Source organism: Muscardinus avellanarius (genome assembly GCF_963383645.1).
Source record: "Muscardinus avellanarius genome assembly, chromosome: 8".
Lineage (NCBI taxonomy): Eukaryota > Metazoa > Chordata > Mammalia > Rodentia > Gliridae > Muscardinus > Muscardinus avellanarius.
Window position 1 is genome coordinate 101,850,909 of NC_137794.1, and position 22,117 is coordinate 101,873,025.

Below are 22,117 nucleotides of genomic sequence, written 5' to 3' on the forward strand. Positions count from 1 at the left end.
AGCTCACTATATTGCTGAGGTTGGCTGTGAACTTGCAATCCTCCTGTCTCAGGCTCCCAACTACTGGGCTCACGGGTGTGTGCCACCACACCTGACTTCATCTTTTTAATCTTATTTAAACTATAGGGGTGTGTGTGTGTGTGTGTGTGTGTGTGTGTGTGTGTGTACGTGCGTGTGTGCATTCGAGATGCAGGGGATACTGATTATTGCAGTTGGGGCTACTCTACTATTGACCTATATCTCCAGCCTTTTTTTTTTTTTTTTTTTTTTTTTTTGAGACAGGGTCTTGCTATGTTGCCTAGGTTAACCTCCAACTTACCTTCCCCCTGCCCCATACTCCCAGGGTGCTGGGATTCCAGACATGTGCTACCATGCTCAGCTATTTACAGTAAGTTTATGAGTGTACTGCATGTAAATGCAATCATATCTAAGTCCGTTTAAGAAAGCACTGTCAGGTACATATAAAGAACTTGAGTTTGGCTGGGTGTGGTGGCGCAAGCTTGTACTTTGGAAGCTAAAACAGGAAGATCTGGGTTTGTGGCTGACCTTAGCTACTTAGTAAGGTCCTCTGGAATTTAGTAAGACTCTGTTTCAAAACAAAGAATAAAAAATAGGGCTGGGGGTATAGCTCAGAGGTAGCATGCCCCTGAGTTCAATCCCGAGTACCATAAAAATAAACAAATTAAAAATAAAGTAAATAAAAACCCTTGAGTTTGAATGGGAAGACTGTTACTAAACCAGGTTCATTTTGCCTGCTGTGAAGAATGCCAGTCATTGAAACAATGAGCTTTGCAAAAAAGAGTTTATTTACAAGGTGGCCAGGCATAGGGAGATGGGAGAGCAAGTCTTGAATGTGCTTCCTGAAGGGGTTATATATGGGCTGAGGTGGGGAAAGGTGATTGGATGCAACTTCATCATGTGTCTTACCTCAGGGGTGTGATCTATAGTCAACTAAAAGTAACTAAAAGCAGATGAAGCATGTTAAGAAGTAACAAAGCAGGTGAAGTCTAGAGGGGGCATTCAGGAACTAAGATAAACTATTTTTGTTCAGGTTTTCCTTCTATTTCAAATCAAGACCATGGGGAAACTGTAAAGATGGAATGAAAAACTATTGAGTGGATTTAGAAATGCAACTTACAATATTACCCTAATATTGAAGTAAAGAACACATTTCTACACTTTTCTACACAGTATCACTTATGGCCAAAGAATCCCAGAAAAACAGGCAATACATATTTCCGATTGGAAACAGATTGCATCACCTTTGACAAAATCTGATAAGTAAAATTTGAAAATTGCTACTAATATAGTAACATAGATGTCTTGACTTCTCTTTGTTTCCTTCCTAAAAGCTGCCTAGAATACAAGACGGCTGGGTTCTGTCAGTCTCAATTAGGACTGGGCAGGATACTATGTTCCCTGTCTCTGCTTCAAGGTTCTGCCCAATAAAGCTGGTGCCTTAGGGTGGGGTTTGTGAGGCTTAATTCGCTGAAAAGTGACACTTGCATTAGAAGAAAAACACATTCACCACAGGATGCTGCTGCAGGGTAGAAAGGGGAAAGGTGTTACTGGTTTTTGAACCCAGGGATATTCTACTTCCCAGCTACACCCTGAGCCCTTTTTATGTTTAAACAGGGTCTCCTTAAGTTACTGAGGGCCTCACTAAGAGCATTGCTGAATTTGGCCTCAGACCTATGATCTTCCTGTCTCAGCCTCCCAAGCACTGGAATTATAGGTGTGTGCCATTGTGCCTGGCTGCTATGGCATTTTTAAACCAATTATATAACCCTTAATGTTTGTTTGGTTCTAAATGAGCAAAGCATTTCCCCCCACTCTACGCCTATGTCCACTCTGAGTTTGCACTTTAGAGTTGAGAACAAATCAGGGTCTTAGTCTAGGTTTAACCAGCGACATGCATGTCACAAAACCAGAGACTGGTGTACACAGGTTGGAGAGGGCCTCTGCCCTTGGGTTCTATGAAGATTGTTATTCCACCTGCATCCCGGGGCGCCTGGACTCCAACCGACCTAATTATTCAAATCAACGGGGTTGGGTGAGGCAGGACGGAGGAAGCCCACGGTCTAACAATCTGGACAGCTATAGGAGCACTCGCCGCTCGCCCTCAACAGCTGATCCGACGGCGACGGCGGAGCGGCGGGCGGCGGCGACGCAGACGGCTCCTGCCATCCAGCGGCGCTGGGTGTCCCGGGCCGCTGCCTGCAGCGCCGCCCACCGCGCCGGCGGCCGCGGGCGCAGAGGCGGCAGTCCCCGGCCGCGGGCAGGGCGCGGGGCGGCGGCGGGCAGGGCGGCCCGGCCTCCCCGGCCTCCCCGACACCCCCGGCGCCGTCTCCGGCCCCACCCGGCCAGCCCGGGCCGCGCGCGTCACAGAGCGCATGCGTGCCGCGGGGGATGCCGGGAGCGCGCAGTGGCGGCAGCGGCGGCGACAGCAGTAACAGCGGTGGCCACGGCGGGGACGCGAGCGGGGCGGTGACCGTGTGGGAGGTGGTCTCACTCTTGGGGAAACTGCTGGGCACCGTCGCCGCGCTGAAGGCGGTTCTGTACCTGCTCCGGGTGTGCCTAGCGATGGCCTGGAAATCCGGCGGCGCCAGCCACTCGGAGCTAATCCACAATCTCCGCAGTAAGTGCCACCCCCGCCGGGTGTGGGCCGGCCGGGCCTGGACTGGGTCCCCGGGGCCGCCCGGAACGTTCCTGCTGCACCCCGCGCCTGCTGGAGGGCCTCCGCGCGCGGTTGCACCGGCAGTCCGGAACCGCGCGGGCGCGTGCCTCCCCGGGGACCTGTCACTCGCCGGCGACGTGGACGGAAGGGGAGAGCGCGTGCGAGGCGCCGCTGCCGCGGGGCAGGGGCCGGGCTGCGGCGCGGGTGGCGGGCTGTCCCCGGAGCCGCGGCCCGGCGGGCGAGGGGCGTGACTTCGGGGGAGGGACGCGTGGGCCTGCTTGCTGGTGACTGGCCTGGAACCGGGGGGGACCCACGGGGGACCCACCCGCGTTCTCCCACCTTCCTCCTCCTTCATCGATCTCTCTGTAAGCTTGCTTTCTTTTGCTGCCTCCCCCGCCCTCCGTTTTTTCCTCTGGAGGGAGATGCCACGGTGTGATACCAGCGAGGGGAGGGAGAGGAAGATGAGAGTTGCCATTGCGGATGCGGAGAGAAATTTCTGGGGCGGCTGTCCAGTAGGAAGCTCCGTAGGGGGCGAAGGAAGAGGGAACGAGGAGATACTTGTAATTCTGGAGTCTAGCGAACACTTGTGTATGGGAAATGCTGAAACTTTTTTCAGGACTACCATAGGCTTTAAAATCCTTAGATGGAAGTTTCCTCCTCCTCTTCTTTCTCTTTTTCTTCTTTCTTCCTCTTCTTCTTATTGTAAGTACTGAGGATTCCACGTCTAAAGTAGATCCCCCAGCCCTATTTTATTTTATTTTCTTATTTTGAAACAGCGTCTTGCCAAGTTGCTAAGGACCTTGCTAAATTGCCGAGGATGATCTTGAACCTGTGATCTTTCTATCTCAGTCTCCCAAGTACTGGGATTACAGGCATGAGTCAACGTGCCGGGCTGGATGGAAGTTTCTTTATGTCATTCTTTCAGTTATTGTATTCATTGCTTTGACGATAATTTTAGGGTGAAATGGCAGCTGTGTCCTGTGTATGTGAGTGTGTGTAGGGAGTGGTACTGCGGATTGAACCCGGCAAGGTTCTATCTCTGAGGCATACTCTTTTGAAACAGGGTCTTTCTAAATTATCCTCTTTGGGCTTTGAACCTGGATTCTGTTGTGTTAGTCTTCCCCAAACTGAGATTACAGGCTAGAGCTGTGGCCCTCACTCACTTTTCTAAGTTAAAATATAGTGTCACTCTCTGGTCAGGAGAACAGAAGGACCACAGTCCGTAATCTTACTCTGGACAAAATTTATAGCTCTCTCTTTGCTTCTAACTTTACAGATTTTGCCATGTATATTTTCTGCAGTGCTGGAGACTGAAGGGTGTTCTATCATTGAGATACATCCTAGCTCATTTTTTATTTTTTATTTTGAGACAGAGTCTTGCTAAGTTGCCCAGACTAGCCTCGAACTTTTGATCCTCCTGCCTCGGCCTCCCAAGTAGCTAAGATTACAGGCCTGTGCCAGCGCTGCCGAGCTGTCATGTGTTATTTTTAACTGTCTTGTGATTTTTAGCTTTTCGAGTCTTTGGTCTCTGCTCCATTGATTGGTTGATTGATTGATTGATTGATACTAGCGATGGAACCCAGGGACATTCTACCTTTGAGCTACACTCGCAACCCTATTTTTTAGTATGTGTATATATATATATATATTTTGAAACAGAGTCTCACTGAGTTGCGAAGGGCCCTTGTTCTGCTCCGTGTGTGTGTGCGCACGCGCCCACAGCCCATGGTCATTCTACCTCTGAGCAACACCCCCAGCTTTATTTTTTATTCTCTATTTTGAAACAGGGTCTCACTGAGTTGCAAAGGGCCTCACTAAGTAGTAGCTGAGGCTGTCCACGAACCACGATCCTCCGGTCTCAGCTTCTGGAATGTTGGGATTATAAGCATGCTCCACCACGCCCGCTTGCTCTGCTCTATTTTTAATGCCCTTGAGGGCTGAGACTGTTTTTTTGTTTTAATATTTAAAGAACTTAGTACTTCTTTTTTCACAAATGCCAATTAAGTGCACATTATATGCCTGGGTCTGTGCTAGGAATGCAAAGGTGAATGAGAAAAATAAGTAGAACTCTTTGACACAGGGTTGGTCCGTAAAAGAGTCATCACTCGACATCACGTAAAAACCATACTTAAGCCGGACATGGTGACACATGCTTGTAACCCAGCATTCGGGAGGCTGAGACAAGAGGATCACGGTTTGCAGACAGCCTCAGCTACTTAGTGAGGACCTTTGTAACTCAGTGAGACTCCGTTTCAAAATAAGGAATAAAAAATAGGGTTTGGGATGTAGTTCAGAGGTAGAATGCCCCTGGGTTTCATCCCCAGTACGGAAAAAAAAAAAAAAAAAACTTAAAATGTGGAAGTTGTGTTTTTAGTGTTTAGTAATGAAGAGTAGTGTAGAATGTTTAGGTGTCATTACTTTCGTGTGTGTGTGTGTGTGTGTGTGTGTGTGTGTGTGTGACTGAGGATTGAACTCATTCCAGTTCCCAGCCTGATTTTGTTTTATTTGGTCTTACTCAGTTGCAGAGGGCCTTGCTATATTTCCTAGGTGGGCAGCACACCTTGATCCTCCAGTCTCAGCCTCCCAAGTACTGGGATTATAAACGTTCACCACCACCCCTGACTTAGGTGTCACTGTTTTGCTAACCATTGCCACCACTCATGTTTTTTATTCCAAGACAATAATATGAAGTGTAATGTAGATTCTCATAGATTGCACATAAACTCAATTTGTTGTAAATATTTATATAAAATTTCTTCACATGATCTAAGTGCCTGCTGTTACACTATACAGCATTCTATATATGAATTGTGACTAAGTAGTTTTCCACTAGTAGGTTATCACAGTAGACACTTGGCTGTAGTTGAAATTTGTAATCTATCAGGCTCTTAAAACCTTCCTTTTTGGGCCAAATTTGTGGTAAGCCAAGACTAGATCTCCCGGTGGTCTTATAATCACTTTAATGTATTGCATGAATGTTCTTAGCCAAAATTTCTAAAGAAGTCTTCCTGTCAGAAACTTTAGTAAGGCATATTTAATATACATGGATGTTGATATTGCAAATACTTAGTTTTATACTAGACCTATGGTAGGTAAGAGGAAATAGAGTACTGAAATTGTTTAGTTTGTAATACTTGTGCAGCTTTAGTTTTAACTTTTTGCTGAAGTAGGGTTTTTTACTTACTAATGTATTATTTTATTCATTTATTTTTGCGGTACTGGGGCTTAAACCCAGAGAGAGGCATTCTACCGCTGAGCTACACTCCCAGCCTTCTTTATTTTGCATTTTGAAGCAAGGTCTCCCTAGGTTGCTGAAAGTCTCACTGCTTGCCAAGGCTGACTTTGAGCCTGTGTTCCTCCCATCTAAGTCTCCCAAGTACTGGGATTACAGGTATGGACCACTACACCATGTTATTTACTAGTTGATTATAAAAGTAATGTTTGCCCATGTGAAAATTACAGTTAGGACACATTTTGAAAATACTTCCTCTAGCCAGGTGTGGTAGCAAACACTTGTAATCCCAGTACTTGGGAGGCTGAGACAGGAGGATCACACAAGTTCAAAGCTAGCCTCAGTTACTTAGTGAGGTTCTCAAAAACTTAGTAAGACACTGTTTCTAAATAAAATATAGCCGGGCGTGGTGGCGCACGCTTGTAATCTAGCACATGGGAGGCAGAGACAGGAAGAGCGTGTAGGTTCGAAGCCAGCCATGTGCACTGGCTTAGAGACCCTATTTCCAAATAAAAAAGTATAAACATAGGTCTGGGAGTGTAGCCTGGAGGTAGAAGGGTTAACAGGAACCCCAGTACCACCAAACAAAAACAAAAACAAACAAACAAACAACAACAAAAAAAAACCCACCAAAATAAAATGTAAAATAGGTCGGGGGTGTAGTCTGGAGGTAGAGGCCCCTGGGTTCCATCCCCAGGACCACACAGACACACAAAAAATACTTCCTCATTTTCCTTCTTTTTATATTTCCCCCGTGGTATTGATTATTGAACCCAAGGCCTCATCCATGCTAGGCAAGTGTTTTGCCACAGAGCTACACTCTCAGCTCTCTAAAGGCATTTAGCTAGGCTTGATGATACATGCCTGTAACCCCAATATTTGGGAAGCTGAGATGGGAGAATTACAGGTTCAAGATCAGCCAGCCTCAACAACTTAGTGAGGCCCACAGCAACTTAATGAGACCCTGTTTCAAAGTAAAAAATAAAATAGGGTTGGGGGTATAGCTCAGAGGTAGAATATCCCTGGATTCAATTCCCAGTTAAACACACACACACACACACACACACACACACACACACACACACACACACATGCTCATGCATGTGCACACACTGCACAAAGGTATTAATTGAATCTAAAAAAAGATGGAACTGTGATTATGCTGTTTTGAAGTAAAAAAGACATGTATAAATTGGAAGAGGAAGCAAATTACAGTTTTAATGTTTTTAATGGATATTAAATTCATGATTAATTTTTGTGTGTGGTTCTGAGGATGGAACTCAGGGGCATTCTACCTCTGAGTGAAACCCCCAGTCCTAATTTTTTATTCTTTATTTTTGAAACAGGGTCTCACTGAGTTGCAAGGGACCTCACTAAGTAGCTGAGGCTGTTTGCAAACCACGATCCTCTGTTCTCTGCCTCCTGAATACTGGGATTACAAGCATGCGCCACCATGCCCGCCCACAATTATTATTATTATTATTTTTTTGGTGGTACTGGGGGTGAAACCTAGAGGCTTTTTACCCCTGGGCTATACTCCCAGACCTATTTTATATTTTATTCGGAAACAGGGTCTCACTAAGTTGCTGAGAGCCTCACTGAGTAGCTGAGGCTGGCTTCGAACGTGTGCGATCCTCCTGTCTCAGCCTCCCAAGCGTGGGGATTACAAGCGTGCACCACCACCCGCCTAAATTTTAATATAATTGTTGGAAATACTTTTTGTTTTGTATTAAACATCATAATACAAACATGACTGTATGATTTCACGGTCAAAACATTTATAGACTAGATTGTGATGGCAGATGTCTTATCATCTCATGGCTTATGTTTTGATTATGGTCTTTAATAAGTTAGAACAGTGACCTTAAAACTTGAGAATGCTTCAGAATCTCCTGGATCATGTAGAGAACTTGTCAAATAAACTGCTGGGGCCAGACATGATGATACACACTTGTAATACTTGGGAGACTGAGACAGGAGGATTGCAGGTTTGAGGACAGCCTCTACAACAGTGAGACTCTCAGCAACCTAGGGAGACCCTGTTTCAAACTAAAGAATAAAATAGGGCTGAGGGTGTGTCTCAGAGGTAGAACTCCCCTGGGTTCAATCCCCTGTGCCACTAAATAACTAAATTAATTAAATTAATGAATAAATAAACTGCTGGGGCTGGAGATTATACTTTTATTTGGTGTATCACGTGATAGAAACATACACGCACACAGCTCTTACAGCAGTTCCCTCCTGGTCCAACCAGCCCCCTCCTTATGTCTTTTGATTGGGAGTTTTGTATACAGATGTTGCATTTCAAATGTTTAACTCTTTATGCTGCAACTGTATTTTGAGAACTATAGATACAAGAATTGAAAGATCCGAAGTTAAATTGTGCCAGTATTTTAGCAAAATCCTTCTGTGCTTTAAAGTTTGAGGCCAAGTATGGTGGACCACGCTGGTTGTCCTGGTACTCTAGAGGCTAAGACAGGAGGACCGCAGGTTCGTGGCCAGCCTCAACGACTTACTGAGGCTCTCTACCACTTAGACCTTGTTTCAAGATAATAAGAATAAAATAAGGCTGGAAGTGTAGATCAGAGGTAGAATACCCCTGGGTTCCATCCCCAATACCACAAAAAATAAAATAAAGTTTTCCCCGCTTGGGAGGCTGAGACAGGAGGATCACGCAGGTTCAAAGCCAGCCTCAGCTGGCTTAAGAGACCCTGTTTCCGAATAAAATATAAAATAAGTCTGGGAGTGTAGCCTGGAGGTAGAAGGCCCCTGGGTTCCATCCCCAGTACCACCAAAAATAAAAAATAAAATAAAATATAAGAAAGTATAAGAAAAATCCTATAGCAGTCTCTATGATGTTCTGTATTATGTGGTTCAATATGTGAGTTCCTAGCCACATGTAGCATTGAGCATTTGAAATGTGGTTGAGACAAATGAGAAGTAGAATTTTTTTTTTATTTAACTAACTTAAATAACTACATGTACATAGGGTTATCATATTGGACAGTGCAGGCCCATAGAAATGAAAAATAAAGTTATTTTATGATTTTTTAAATTTTTGTAGTCTCAGGTTTGAACCCATGTGCATTCTACCTCCCATGCTATGCCCCAGCCTGTTTTATTTTTATTTTGAAACAGGGTCTTGCTAGGTTCATGGAGTTTCACTACTTGCTAAGGCTATCCTCGTACTTGTAATCCTCCTGTCTCAGCCTCCAAGAACTGGGATTACAGATATCACCACACTGACTATTATTTTATAATTATGAATTGGTAATATATTCAGAAACAGATTACTGTAACTTAAAATAACTATTAGCCTGCTTAATCTAGGGAATGAAACTGTTTAAATAATGCTTATAGAGTTTATTCCCTACTTCTACTGAGATAACTTCTAGCTATGGTAAAATTTTAGGAAGATTATGGACGGGAGTACACGAGATAGTCTCCTAGAGTAGAGGCATCTAAACCAGTGGGTTTTTTTTTTTTTTTTTTTTTTTTTTGTGGTGCTGGAGGTGGAACCCAGGGGCTTTTCTACCTCCAGGCTATACTCCCAGACCTATTTTATATTTATTTAGAAACAGGGTATCACTAAGTTGCTGAGAGCCTCACTATGTAGCTGAGGCTGGCTTCGAACCGGAGCGATCCTCCTGTCTCAGCCTCCCAAGTACTGGGATTACAAGTGTGCACCACCACACCTGGCTCCCAACCCTATTTTTTACTTTTTATTTTGAAACAGAGTTTTGTTACAGTAGTGGATACCTGTTATGAACTTGCTATCTTCCCATCTCAGCCTCTCAAGTTCTGGAATTCCATGTGTGTGCCACCACACTTTGGTTTTTGAGACAGAGTCTTACTCTTTTCCCAGGCTAGCCTTGAAGCCGTTGGCCCAGCCCCAGCAGTCTTCCTGCCTCCGCCTCCTAAGTAGCCTGCGCCACAGGCCAGTGCCATCACGCCTGCCTCAGTACCTTCTGTGTGCCAGGCACTGTGCGGGGGCAGCAGTGAACAGAACAAACATCCATTCTCTTTGTAGTGTACTTCCAATGGGAGCCACCAGGTACAGCATGCAGTAATGTCGCATGATGTCAAGCTGGCAAATAGGGGAGGAGACAGACTGTGGGCAGTGGCTTTGTGTCTAAGGCAAAGTCCTCACTGATGTCTCGTTTCAGCAAAGATGTGTTGGAAGGGAAAAAAGTCACACAGATAGAGCTGAGGGACAGGCATTCCAGGCAGAAGAAATGACAGGTGCTAGATTTGCATTTGAGGTGTGAAAGAGATCAGAGACAAGGATATGGAGCCAAGGTTTCTAGGCCTTCACGGCTGGAGTGAGTTGCCATTGTTTGAATTGGAAGTAAGTGAGCAGCAGTTTTTGTTGTTGGAGGATCCATGTGGGAAGAACAGAAATTTTGTTTGGGGAAATCTTAGATTTGAGGTGATAAAAAACATTTAAGTAGGGGCTTTTACTATGCATTTGAATATGTATGAGTATGGTAATTTGTAGTTTTGTGTGTGTGTGTCCTAAAAGTATTTACTTTTGCCAATCAGTTATTTTTTTATTCTGTTTAACACATCTGTTCTTATCCACTAGTAGTATAGCTAGTGGAAAAGAGCATTTAGTCTTTATTGTCCGTTACTGTTTGTGTAGATGGGATAAATATAACCAGCTAGTAAAATCCTAAGAAACTGAAACTTCATTTATTTGTTTAGTGATACTGGAGATTCAACCCAGGTCCTTAAGTATCCTAGGCAAGTGCTGTATGCTAAGCTATACCCCCAGTCCCATGAGGCCTCATTTAGAATTCATGAAATGTGATTCTTCTGTTATCCTGGCCATTTCAAGAGCTTGCTAGGCACACGAAGGTGGTGGCTTCCGTGCTGGACAGTGCAGACGCAGAATGTGTCCTCCGTCACAGACGATCCTGTTGGATTGTGCTGGATCCAGATGCTTGGTTTTGTTACTTCTGTTTCATGTGAGCGTAGGCTGTAGGAGAGGAGAGGTTCCATTGTTCTGTTAGACATATTTTTATTAGTATTGGGCTTTGCTCCGGCTGGCATGCTTTAAAGGGGCAGAGAAAAACGAAAATCATTAGACAAGAACAATGAAGAGGCAGCGTTTTCTATGGTGCTTTGATAGAATAGATTGGTTTAACAGAGAGCAGGTTTTAGAGAACAATGGTGTTTAAATATTAGAAGAAATGTTGTGTAGAAGAGGGTTGAATAAGGACAAATGGGAAGCAAATTTCAGCTCATTAGAAGGAAGAATTAGCCGGGCGTGGTGGCGCACGCTTGTAATCCCCACGCTTGGGAGGTGGAGACAGGAGGATCGCGCAGGTTCAAAGCCAGCCGCATTGGCTTAAGAGACTCTGTTTCCAAATAAAATATAGAATAGTTCTGGGAGTGTAGCCCGGAGGTAGAACGGGTCTGTCCCCAGTACCTTAAAAAAAAAAAAAAAAAAGGAAGAATCACGGAGTTACCTGAGTATCAAAGAGTTGGCTTCCAAAAATAGTGTTTGTCACTGAATATGTTGAAGCAAAGAATTGTTGACCATTTCACTGTAAGGGATATTGTAGGAAGAATTTTGTTATCAGATCTAAATGTATACTAGACCTTGAAGACCTTTGGTAAGTCTAAGTTTCTGTGACTTTTTTTTCCTAGCATTCTGAACTATATAATAGTTATGGTGTGTGTATGTTTTAGAAACAAACATAGAATTTTAAGATTAACTTCTAATGCTCTCTACATTTTAGAGGTTTTGCATAATGTTATTTTGTTGGAGATGAAAAGGAGTCCGTGGAACATTTCCTTCTCCTTTAAGAAATAGTATCAAAAGAGTCTGCTTTTTGTCTACCAAAAGTGATTAGGTTATAGAGAAAGGTATTTTAATAAAATATCTGGTACTTAGATGATTTCATTTACCATAACTAGACTTGATACAAATTTCTTTATAGTATGAATTTAAATATAATCCCCCTCTTATTTTTAAAGTACTGGGGATTGAACCCAGAGGAATTCTACCTCTGAGCTACAACCCTAGCCCTATTTTATATTTTATTTGGAAACAGGGTCTAGCTAACTTGATGAAAGGCTCACTACTTGCTGAGGATGTCTTTGAACCCACGATCTTCCTGTCTCAGCCTCTGAAGTACTGTGATTACAGACAGGCACCACTGTGTCTACCTCCAATTCCTTTTATGCTTTTTTTTTTTCCCAGTTCTGGGGATGGAACCCAGGGGCATTCTACCTCCGAGCTATATCCCCAGCCCTATTTTTTATTCTTTATTTTGAAACAGGGTCTAACTGAGTTGCAAAGGGCCTCACTAAGCAGTAGCTGAGGTGTCCACGAACCGAGATCCTCCTGTCTCAGCCTCCCAAATTCTGGGATTACAAGTATGCTACACCACACCCAGCTTCCTTTTATACTTTTCTGTACTGGAAGTGTCTTAAGTGGTAGTTAACATCTACTGTACCTAATCACTCTCGATAGGAAATAAAAGGTATATGTTTTGTTAATCTATCATTGATAGTGGAGAAGAAATGTATGTAAGTTATTAATAAGTGTTAAATCTTTTCTTTCTTTCTTTCTTTCTTTCTTTCTTTCTTTCTTTCTTTCTTTCTTTCTTTCTTTCGTGCTACTGGGGATGGAACCCAGGGGCTTTTCTACCTCCAGGCTACATTCCCAGACCTATTTTTTTCATTTTTTTCTCTTTCTTTCTTTTCTTTTTTTTTGGTGGTACTGGGGTTCTTGGAAACCCTTCTACCTCTGGGCTACACTCCCAGACCTATTTTATATTTTTTTATTTGGAAACAAGGTCTCTTAAGCCAGTGTGGCTGGCTTCAAACCTGCATGATCCTCCTGTCTCCACCTCCCAAGCCCCGGGGATTACAAGCGTGCGCCACCACGCCCAGCTTCCCAGACCTATTTTATATTTTATTTGGAAACGGGGTCTCACTAAATTGTTGAGAGCCTCACTGTGTAGCTAAGACTGGCTTCAAACCTGCCCAATCCTCCTGTCTCAGCCTTCCAAATGCTGGGATTTCAAGTATGCACCATCACTCCCAGCTTGTATTAAATCCTTCAAGCCATGCAATAAGGTAATATTTCTTTTATTGAGATGTAACTTTGGGTTTTTTGTTTGTTTGTTTGTTTGGTTTTTTTTTGTTTTTTTTGCAGTACTGGGGATTGAACCCAGGGCCATTCTACCTCCTAGCTATACCCCCAGCCCTATTTTTTATACCTTATTTTGAAACAGAGTCTCACTAAGTTGCAGAGGACCTCACTAAGCAGCTGAAGTTGGTTGCAAACCTGTGATTTTCCTGTCTCAGCTTCCCAAATACTGAGATTACAAATGTGCACCACCATGCTAGGCTTGAGATGTAACTTTGTAACATTATGCTGGGTGGTGCATGCCTATAATTCCAGTATTTGGGAGGTGGAGACAAGAGGACTGTAGGTTTGAGGACAGCCTTGCCAACCTATCAAGACTCAGCAACCTGAGAGATCCTATTTCAAACTAAAAGATAAAATAGGGCCAGGGGTGTACCTCAAAGGTAGAATGCCCCTGGGTTCAAACCCTAGTACAAAAAAAAAGTTTCTATGTGATTTGAAAGTCATCATACCAGCACTGTTCCTCTCATTTTCATTTCTGTCATTCTTCACTCTCCCAGATCAAAAATTTTGGAACAGTCATTCATTTGAAACTTAGCAGCGCGCGCGCGCGCACACACACACACACACACACACACACACACACACACACATTCACTCATATTTTTGTGGTGGTGGTACTAGAGACGGAACCCAGGGGCATTTTCCTTGGAGCCACACCCCTAGCCCTGTTTTATTTTTTTTTTTTTTATCTTGAAACAGGGTCTCACAAAATTGAGAAGTCCTCACTAAGTTCCTGAGGCTGGCCTCGAGCCTGTGATCCTCCTGTCTCAGCCTCCCAAGTACTGAGATTACAAGCATATGCCACTATACCTGGCTAACTCAGCAATTCTTAAAACGCCTTTCATAGCCAGTCCTTTCACTATTTTGTCAATGATAGCATCAATATTATTCACATTTTTATCACTATAACAATACTTGAGATAATTTATGAAGAAAAAAAGTTAAATCTTTTATTTGATTTATTTTTTATGCTAGGGATTGACCCCAGGGTGGATTCTACCTCTGAGCTACCTCCTCCAGCCCATTACTTTGAGCAGGCTCTCGTGCAGTTGGTGAGGCCTTGCTGAGTTGCAGAGGCTGCCTCAAGTTTGCTGTGCCCTTGTTTTAGTTCCCAGTACTGTGATGACAGGTATGCTTCACTACACCTGACAAGAAAAGGGTGAATCTTCTCTCACGGTTTTGAAGGTTTTACCCATGAATGGTTTTCCTGCCTGTGTGGAGCCTGTGCCAGGGCAGCACCATCAGAGCAAAGCATAGCATATGGAAAAGCAAAGCTGCTTATTTCATGCCCAAGAATGAAAGAGAGAAAGAGACTGGGGTCCCACAATCCCTTCAAGGACACACCACCCGTGGCCTTCCACTAAGCTCCACTTCTTTTTTCTTTTTCTTTTTTTTTTTTTCTTTTTTTTTTTTTTTGTGGTACTGGGGTGGAACCCAGGTGCTTTTCTACCTCCGGGTTATACTTTCAGACCTACTTTATACTTTATTTGGAAACAGGGTCTCCCTAAGTTGCTGAGAGCCTCACTAAGTAGCTGAGGCTGGCTTCGAACCTTGCGATCCTCCTGTCTCAGCCTCCCAAGCGCGGGGATTACAAGTATGCGCCACCATGCCCAGCTAAGCTCCACCTCTTAAAGCTTCCACCATTTGCCGAGTGCTTATAATCCCAGTACTTGGGAGGCTGGGACAGAAGGATTGCAGGTTTGTAGGCAGCCTTAGCAATTTAGCTATTTCCCATAGCTGGGTATGGTGGCCCATGCCTGTAATCTCATAATCCCTGTAAGTACTTGGAAGGCTGAGACAGGATTCTGTGTTCCTGTCACCTCTGACTTCTTCAGACTTCTGTTGGCAGTTTTGGCTTCATCCTCACAGCTTCACTGTGCACCATTGTGTCAGAAGTGCTTGCAGGGACTCTGAATCTGTCACTCATTGCCTGACTCCCTAGCTTTTGTTTGAAATTTCAGTGGAAGCTTCCATGACCCCATTCATAACTATAAAACCATCACAAGCTACACATGGTGGCGCATACCTGTATCCCCAGTGCTTGGGAGGCTGAGATATGTGGATCATAGACTCAAAGCCAGCCTCAGCAACTTTGTGAGGCTCTCAGCAACTTAGTGAGACCCTATTCCCAAATAAAAATAATAAGATAGGCTGGGGGGTAGCTCAAAGGTAGAGAGTGAATGCCCCTGGCTTTATTCACCAGTAACACACACTCACACCCCACATGCTATACCTGTACTCTCTGTAATAGCCACAGTGGCCTCTGAGTGGCTTCCAGGTTGCATACTGAAAATTCCTGAGGTAGGTCAGGGCCAGCAGTATATTCTGAAAGGTTCTCTTCTCTAAAGTTTCTGCCCTGAAAAGTCTTGAAACATTTCCATTACCAGTTTATAATGGGTAGAGTCTTGCTGATTCCTGAGATGTCCTCCAGGTATCTTTTCTGTTGTCCTGGTACAAAGGGCTTGCCTTCTTTTTAATGGCCTAAATCTCTTTGGCAACAGAAGTTCCTCATCTGTACCTTTATACATGCTTTTCTGGCCAAACTACCAAGTTTTTTGAACCTTTCTGTTTTGTTCCTTTTTGCTTTGATTCTCACAGTAAATTTGGCAGAAACTATTCAATAATCTCCATGTTGCTGCCTGTGTGCTTTGCTGCTTTGAGATTTCCTCTGCCAGATAAGCTGGTTTGTCACCTCTAAAGCTCAACCTCAGCCACTTACAAAATCTGAGGGCATGGATGAAACAGATTCTTTGCCATGGTGTAATGAGGGTGGCCAATTCCCAATCAAATCTACATTTCCACACTAAACTTCTTCAGCATAGCATATACTGTTTATATTCTTGTCAGCATTCCAAGCCCCATCAGAATCATTATTAAGATCTCCTTATGACATTTTAGGCCTTTTCTACCTTGCTTCTCCAAACTTTCCCGGGTTGCTTTGTAAGCCAAAATCTGGAGGCTTCTCCACATTGACTCAAATATAGACATAGTCAATAGCCCCACTTTGTGGTACTGATTTTCTGTTAGTTTTCCATCACTTAGCAAATACCTGAGATAATAAAATGAAGGTTTATTTGAGGTCACATTTGAGGAGGACTCAGTCCATGATCAATAGGCTCTGTTGCTTTGGCCTGTGGCAAAGCAGTGCATCATGGCAGAAGTGTGTGGCAGAGAAGAGCTGCCTAGCTCATGGCCAATAAAGGAGGAGAGATGAAGAGGGAGTGACCCGGGTCCCAAGGCCTCTTCAAGGACATGGCCCTGCTGGCCTGAGGACTTCCCACTAAGCCCCATCTCTTAACGTTTCCATGTCTTTCTTGTAGGACCATGGGCTGGAGACCAGGCTTTTAACACATGAGCCTGTGGGGACACACCAGGTCCAAACCGCAGTACCATCCCTCCCAGTCCAGCTTCTCTTTCAAACTTGAAGCAGTGCAGCTGGTGTCTGATTGGTTGTCACACTTTTCAGTTTCCCTCCCCTCAGGTCCCTACTGGTGTGTGTACTGCTTTCTGTTAGGTCAGTTTTCTGCTCAGGCTTCCAAATACTTACTGTATCAAATGGAAACACCTCTGGCTCCACTTCAAGCCTCTATAGTCTTGTACAACCTACTTCCGTGCTCCAGTTCCATTCTTGTTCTTCAGAATCTTTTCATTTTCCTTCCTATATGTCTTGTGCATTAGGATACATGCTCAGCTGCTATAACAAAGACTTAAAAGTTTTTCTTTCCCATAGCAATCCCAATATACGTGATTCAGAATGTGGTGTTATCCTGCTGTTGAAAATGGAGACTTCTCTCTTTCTCTGCCCTTTTTCTCATCCTTATCTGCAAGGTTAAAGACAGTTTATCTCCATGTTTTCTACATTCCAGCCTGTGGGAAGTAAAACAAGAGAAAACAGAATACCCACGTCTTTCTTTTTAAGGTCATGATCTGGAAGTTGCATACTTAATTTCTGCATATGTTACATTGACAAAACTTAATTGTAAACCTACACATAATTACAGGGTGGCTAGAGAATGCACCCAGTTCAAGTTCTATCACTGAAAGGAAAGGAGTCCCTCTTTCATATTTATAATTATAGGTGTGTGTGTGTGTGTGTGTGTGTGTGTGTGTGTGTGTATTCATACATATTTATTCGTACTTATACATCCATATATAAATACTACTATATTTATGTTAGTGATCTTTCTTTCCTTTCTGCAGGGTTTGAGAGAGGTTTGAATTAAAAAGATAAGTTTTCTTTTTAACCAAAGCCCAATTTTATTTATTTCTTTATTTGGAAACAAGGTCTCACTAGGTTTCTGAGAGTCTCACGCTGAGGCTGGATTTGAACCTGTGATCCTCCTGTTTCAGCCTCCTAAGTGGGATTGCAAGCACGCTCTACCACGCTTGGCTATGAAAAGGTAAATATATGCAAATAAGCTGGGCATGGTGGCATATGCTTGTAATCCCAGTATTTGGGGGGCTGAGACAGGAGGATCACAGGTTTGCAGCCAGCCTCTGCAACTTAGTGAGAGCCTGTTTCAAAAGAAAAGTAAAATAAGACTGGGGGTGTAGCTCAGAGGTAAAATGCCCAGGGATTACTCCCCGGCACCCCTTCACAAATGTTTATGTATGTAATTAAAAGATAAAGTATAGAAACGTCTTCAGGTGAAAGCAGTAGTTGCCTGTCCTGTTCTTCCCACCTCTTGTGTGAACCACTTAGAACAGATTTTGGTTCCTCTGGTGACTGTTGTTATTTTTGACCACGGATCTTGCTGTGTTGCCCAGGCTGGTCTCCAACTCCTGGACTCAAGCCATCCTCCCACCTCAACTTTAGGTATCATGTGCTGACCCATGCCAAGATGGATTGGTATTTACCGGAAAAATCTTTTCTCCCCCCAAAAATATCATAATTTTTGCTTCCTGCTTTGTGGTTACCTTTGAACTTTCTTCACTTGCTTGGGATCAAGCCAAGGGCCTGATCACTCTCCGCTGAGCTCTGCCCACAGCTCTACCTGTGTAACTTTGAGTTTTATATGTCTACGTTCCATGATTTTTTTTTTTTTTTTTTTTTTGGTACTGGGGATGGAACCCAGGTGAATTCTGCCTCTGAGCTACACCCCAGCCCTACTTTTTAGTCTTTTTTTTTTTATTTTTGAAACAGGGTCTCACTGAGTTGCAAAGGGCCTTGCTAAGTAGCTGAAGCTGTCTGTGAACAACGATACTCCGGTCTCGGCCTCCCAAATGCTGGGATTACAAGTGTGTGCCACCACACCTGGCAATAAACAATCTGTGTTTGTTTGTTTGTTTGTTTGTTTGTTTGTTTGTTTGTTTGTTTTTGCGGGTCTGGGGATGGAACTCAGGGGCATTTGACCCCCAAGCTACACTATGCCCGGCTCAATAAAAACTTTTTATTTTTTATTTTTTATTTTGGTGGTACTGGGGATGGAACCCAGGGTCCTTCTACCTCCGGACTACACTCCCAGACCTATTTTATATTTTATTTGGAAACAGGGTCTCTTAAGGCAGCTGAGGCTGGCTTCGAACCTGCGCGATCCTCCTGTCTCAGCCTCCCAAGCGCAGAGATTACAAAGGTGCGCCACCACACCCGGTGAATAAACAATTTTTAAATAATAGAAATAAAACCAGTAGCCTGGCTTTAGTGTCTACTTCTTAATCAAGCCTATCTCATAATTCATACATTTTTTTTGCAGTACCGGGAATGGAACCTAGGGGCATTATACTTCCTAGCTATACCCCAACCCTATTTTTTTTTTTTTTTGTCTTTTTATTTATTTAGTTTTTGCAATGCTGGGGATGGAACCCGGGAGCATTCTACCTCTGAGTGATGCCGAGGCTGTCCATGAACCGCAATCCAACCCTCTCAGCCTCCAGATGCTGGGATTAAAGGGTAGGCCACCACACCTGGCTCCTTTTGTTTTTGTTTTTGTTTTTGTTTTGTTTTTGGTGGTACTGGGGATGGAACCCTTCTACCTCTGGGCTATACTCCCAGATCTATTTTATATTTTTTTAAATTTGGAAACAGGATCTTTTAAAGCAGCAAGGCTGGCTTTGAACCTGTGTGATCCTCCTGTCTCAGCCTCCCAAGCACAGGGATTACAAGCGTGCGCCACCACACCTGGCTCCTTTTTATTTTTTGAAACAGGGTGTCACTGAGTTGCAAAGGGCCTCACTAAGTAGCTGAGGCTGTCTGGGAATCATGATCCTCTGGTCCCCGCCTCCTGAATGCTGGGATTACAAGCGTGTGCCACCCTGTTGGGCACCCCGGCCCTATTTTTATTCTTTATTTTGAAACAGGGTCTCTCTGAGTCTCAAAAGGCCTCATTAAGTAGCTGAGGCTAGCCTTGAACCATGATCCTCCTGTCTCAGCCTCCCAAATGCTGGGATTACAAATGTGTGCCACCACATCCAGCCATAAATTCATATTTTGATACTTTATGTAAAAGTATTTAGCACTCTGACTGATACATAATGAACTTCAAAAAATTATGTTGTTATTCTGCTGTAAACTTTTAAAAATACTTTTTATGTTTTCCTTTTTTTCTTTTTTCTTTTTTTGTTACCTCCAAACTATACCCCAATCCCTATTTTATTTTTATTTTGGAATGAGGTTTTGCTGGAGAGTATTACTATTTGTTGAGGGTGTCCTTGAACCTATGATTTTCCTGTCAGCCTCCCAAATGCTTAGATTACAAGTGTATACCAGCATGCCCGGCTTCACTTGTATGTATGTATGTACATATGCATGTATGTATTTGGTAGTGGAGACTGAACACAGGGGAATTTTAACTCTGAGCTACTACCCCAGATCCTTAATTTTATTATTATTTTTTTAATTTGGAGCTAGGCATGGTTGTACACATTGGTAACAGTACTTGAGAGGCTTAGATAGGAGGATTGCAAGTTCATGGCCAGCCTCAGCTACTTAATGAGGCTTACTTAGTAAGACTCTGTTTCCAAATAAAAAATAAAATAGGGTGGGGGTGTGACTTGGAGGTAAAAGGCCTCTGGGTTCAATATCCAGTACCCACAAAAAAAATTTTTTTTAAACAGTCTCTAAGTTGCTTTATACTGGCCTCAAACCTTCAATCCTTCATCTCAGCCTCCCAAATACTAGGATTACAAGCATTTGTATACCTGACTATTTTATTTTAATGACCTTTCTGAGTAGCTTATCTTAGTTACTTTATATAGAAATAGTATATTCTGTAAGTATATAAAATAGAAATACAAAATATTTTCCATTTTATTTTGATACTGGGGATTGATAGGGGCTTATTTTATACTTCCAAGCTACACCCCCAGCCATTTCTGTTTTTTATTTTGAAACAGAGTCTTGCTACCTTGCTGAGGCTGGCCTCAAACTTACAATCCTCTTGTCTCAGACTGCCAAATAGTGGAATTACAGGCATGGGCTAACACACCTGGCTAAAATTCACTAATTAAAAAGAAAACATTTGTGCGTGTGTGTGTGTGTTAATAATGAGGATTGAATCCAAGGGTATTCTACCTCCAAGGTACACCTCCACTTGTATTTTTTATTTTTTTATTTTGAAACAGGTTCTCACTAAGTTCTGCAGGGCCTTACTAAGTAGCTGAGCCTGGCTGCAAACCTGCAATCCCTCTGTCTCAGCCTCCGAAATACTGAGATTACAAACATGCACCACTTCACCCAACAAAAACACAATTTAAAAAATGTGACAAACATATGTAGTGTGTAACTACCACCCTAATGGTGATATAGACCAGGAGTCATCCAACGACAGCCCACAGCAAATCTGGCCTGCAGCTTGGTTTTATAAATATTTATTGGAACACAGCCGTGTCCTTTCATTTATGTGTTGTCCCTGGCTGTTCTGGCACTACAATGGCAGAATTGAATAGTTGCAACAGAGTCTTATGGTCTGCACAGCCTAAAATGTTTACTGTTTGGCCCTTTACAAAATTTGCTGAACTAAAGCTCAAAGAACATTTCTTCTGTTCCCAAAATTCCCACGTACCCCTTTGCAATTATCTCCTCCCTCCAGTGCCAACACCTGGCAACTACAGATCAGCCCTCTACCAAGCCCTCTACACCAAGGTAGTCACAGATGAATCAGGGAAGGAAGGGTAAACAAGGAAACTGTCAGGGTCTTATCGCTCAGGGTCCCTGGTTACCCGTCCCATTTAGTCCTTGGAAACGTGTCTATGTGCAAACAGTTCCCACTTGGGTGGGAAGTTTGTGCCCCTTGCAAGCCAGACCGAGGTGACCTCAGAGCAGATGACTAACAATGCTCTCAACACTCTATGACTGTGGTTTTTGCTTTTCTAGAATTTGATATGAATGACATCATGACATCATAATAGTGTGTATCTCCATGTTGGGCTTCTTTCCCAATGCCCTTGAGATTTATTTTTATTGGTGCAATGTAGTTATACGCCACAGTGGAATTCAAAGTGATACAGACATGCATGCACACGTCACTTGGTGAACTTCCTCCTTAGACCTACTCACTCCCTTCCTCCTCTCCACACGTTAGTGAGATTAGTAGTGAAGTGTTGCATTTGTAATTCACACTTTTTTTGCTGGGTTGTAATTTCTTTCCTTGAATTACTTGAAAATATTCTTCATTCTTCCTTTGCTTTCAGTGCTGCTCTTATGAATGGTTAACCATTTTTTCTTTTTTTCTTTTTGTACTGAGAGTTGAGCCCAAGGGCATTCTACTTCTGAGCTAGGTCCCCCAGCTTTAGTTTGTGGTCCTGGGAATTGAACTCCACGGCAAATACCTCCAAATACACCCCCTCCCATCTGAGAGCCTCAGTAAGTTGCTGAGACTGGTTTCAACCTGCAATCCTCCTGTCAAAGCCTCTCAAGTACTGGGATTACAGGCATATGCCACCATTGCTTGGCATCAGGGTTTTTTCTTTTATTTTATTTTTTGTGGTACTGGGGGTGGAACCCAGGGGCATTCTACCGCCAAGCTACACCCCCAACTCTATTTTTTACTCTTTATATTTGAAACAGGGTCTCATTGAGTTGCAAAGGGCCTCACTAAGTAAGTAG

General features: G+C 43.3%; 1 protein-coding gene across 11 annotated transcripts in view; it reads left to right on the top strand.

Moving 5' to 3' along the window:
* Positions 1–2,409: 2,409 nt before the first annotated feature.
* Positions 2,410–22,117, top strand: part of PCMT1 (protein-L-isoaspartate (D-aspartate) O-methyltransferase) — a gene marked incomplete at both ends in the record, with an annotated part of 50,745 nt that continues 31,037 nt past the window's right edge. For 8 of the 11 annotated variants that reach the window (XM_080700748.1, XM_080700753.1, XM_080700755.1 and 5 more), the window contains one exon: positions 2,584–2,638. In XM_080700748.1, the coding sequence (XP_080556874.1) occupies positions 2,584–2,638 (55 nt within the window). Of the gene's footprint in view, positions 2,639–22,117 lie in introns of all 11 variants that reach the window. The other 3 variants (XM_080700746.1, XM_080700750.1, XM_080700749.1) reach the window with 1 other exon arrangement.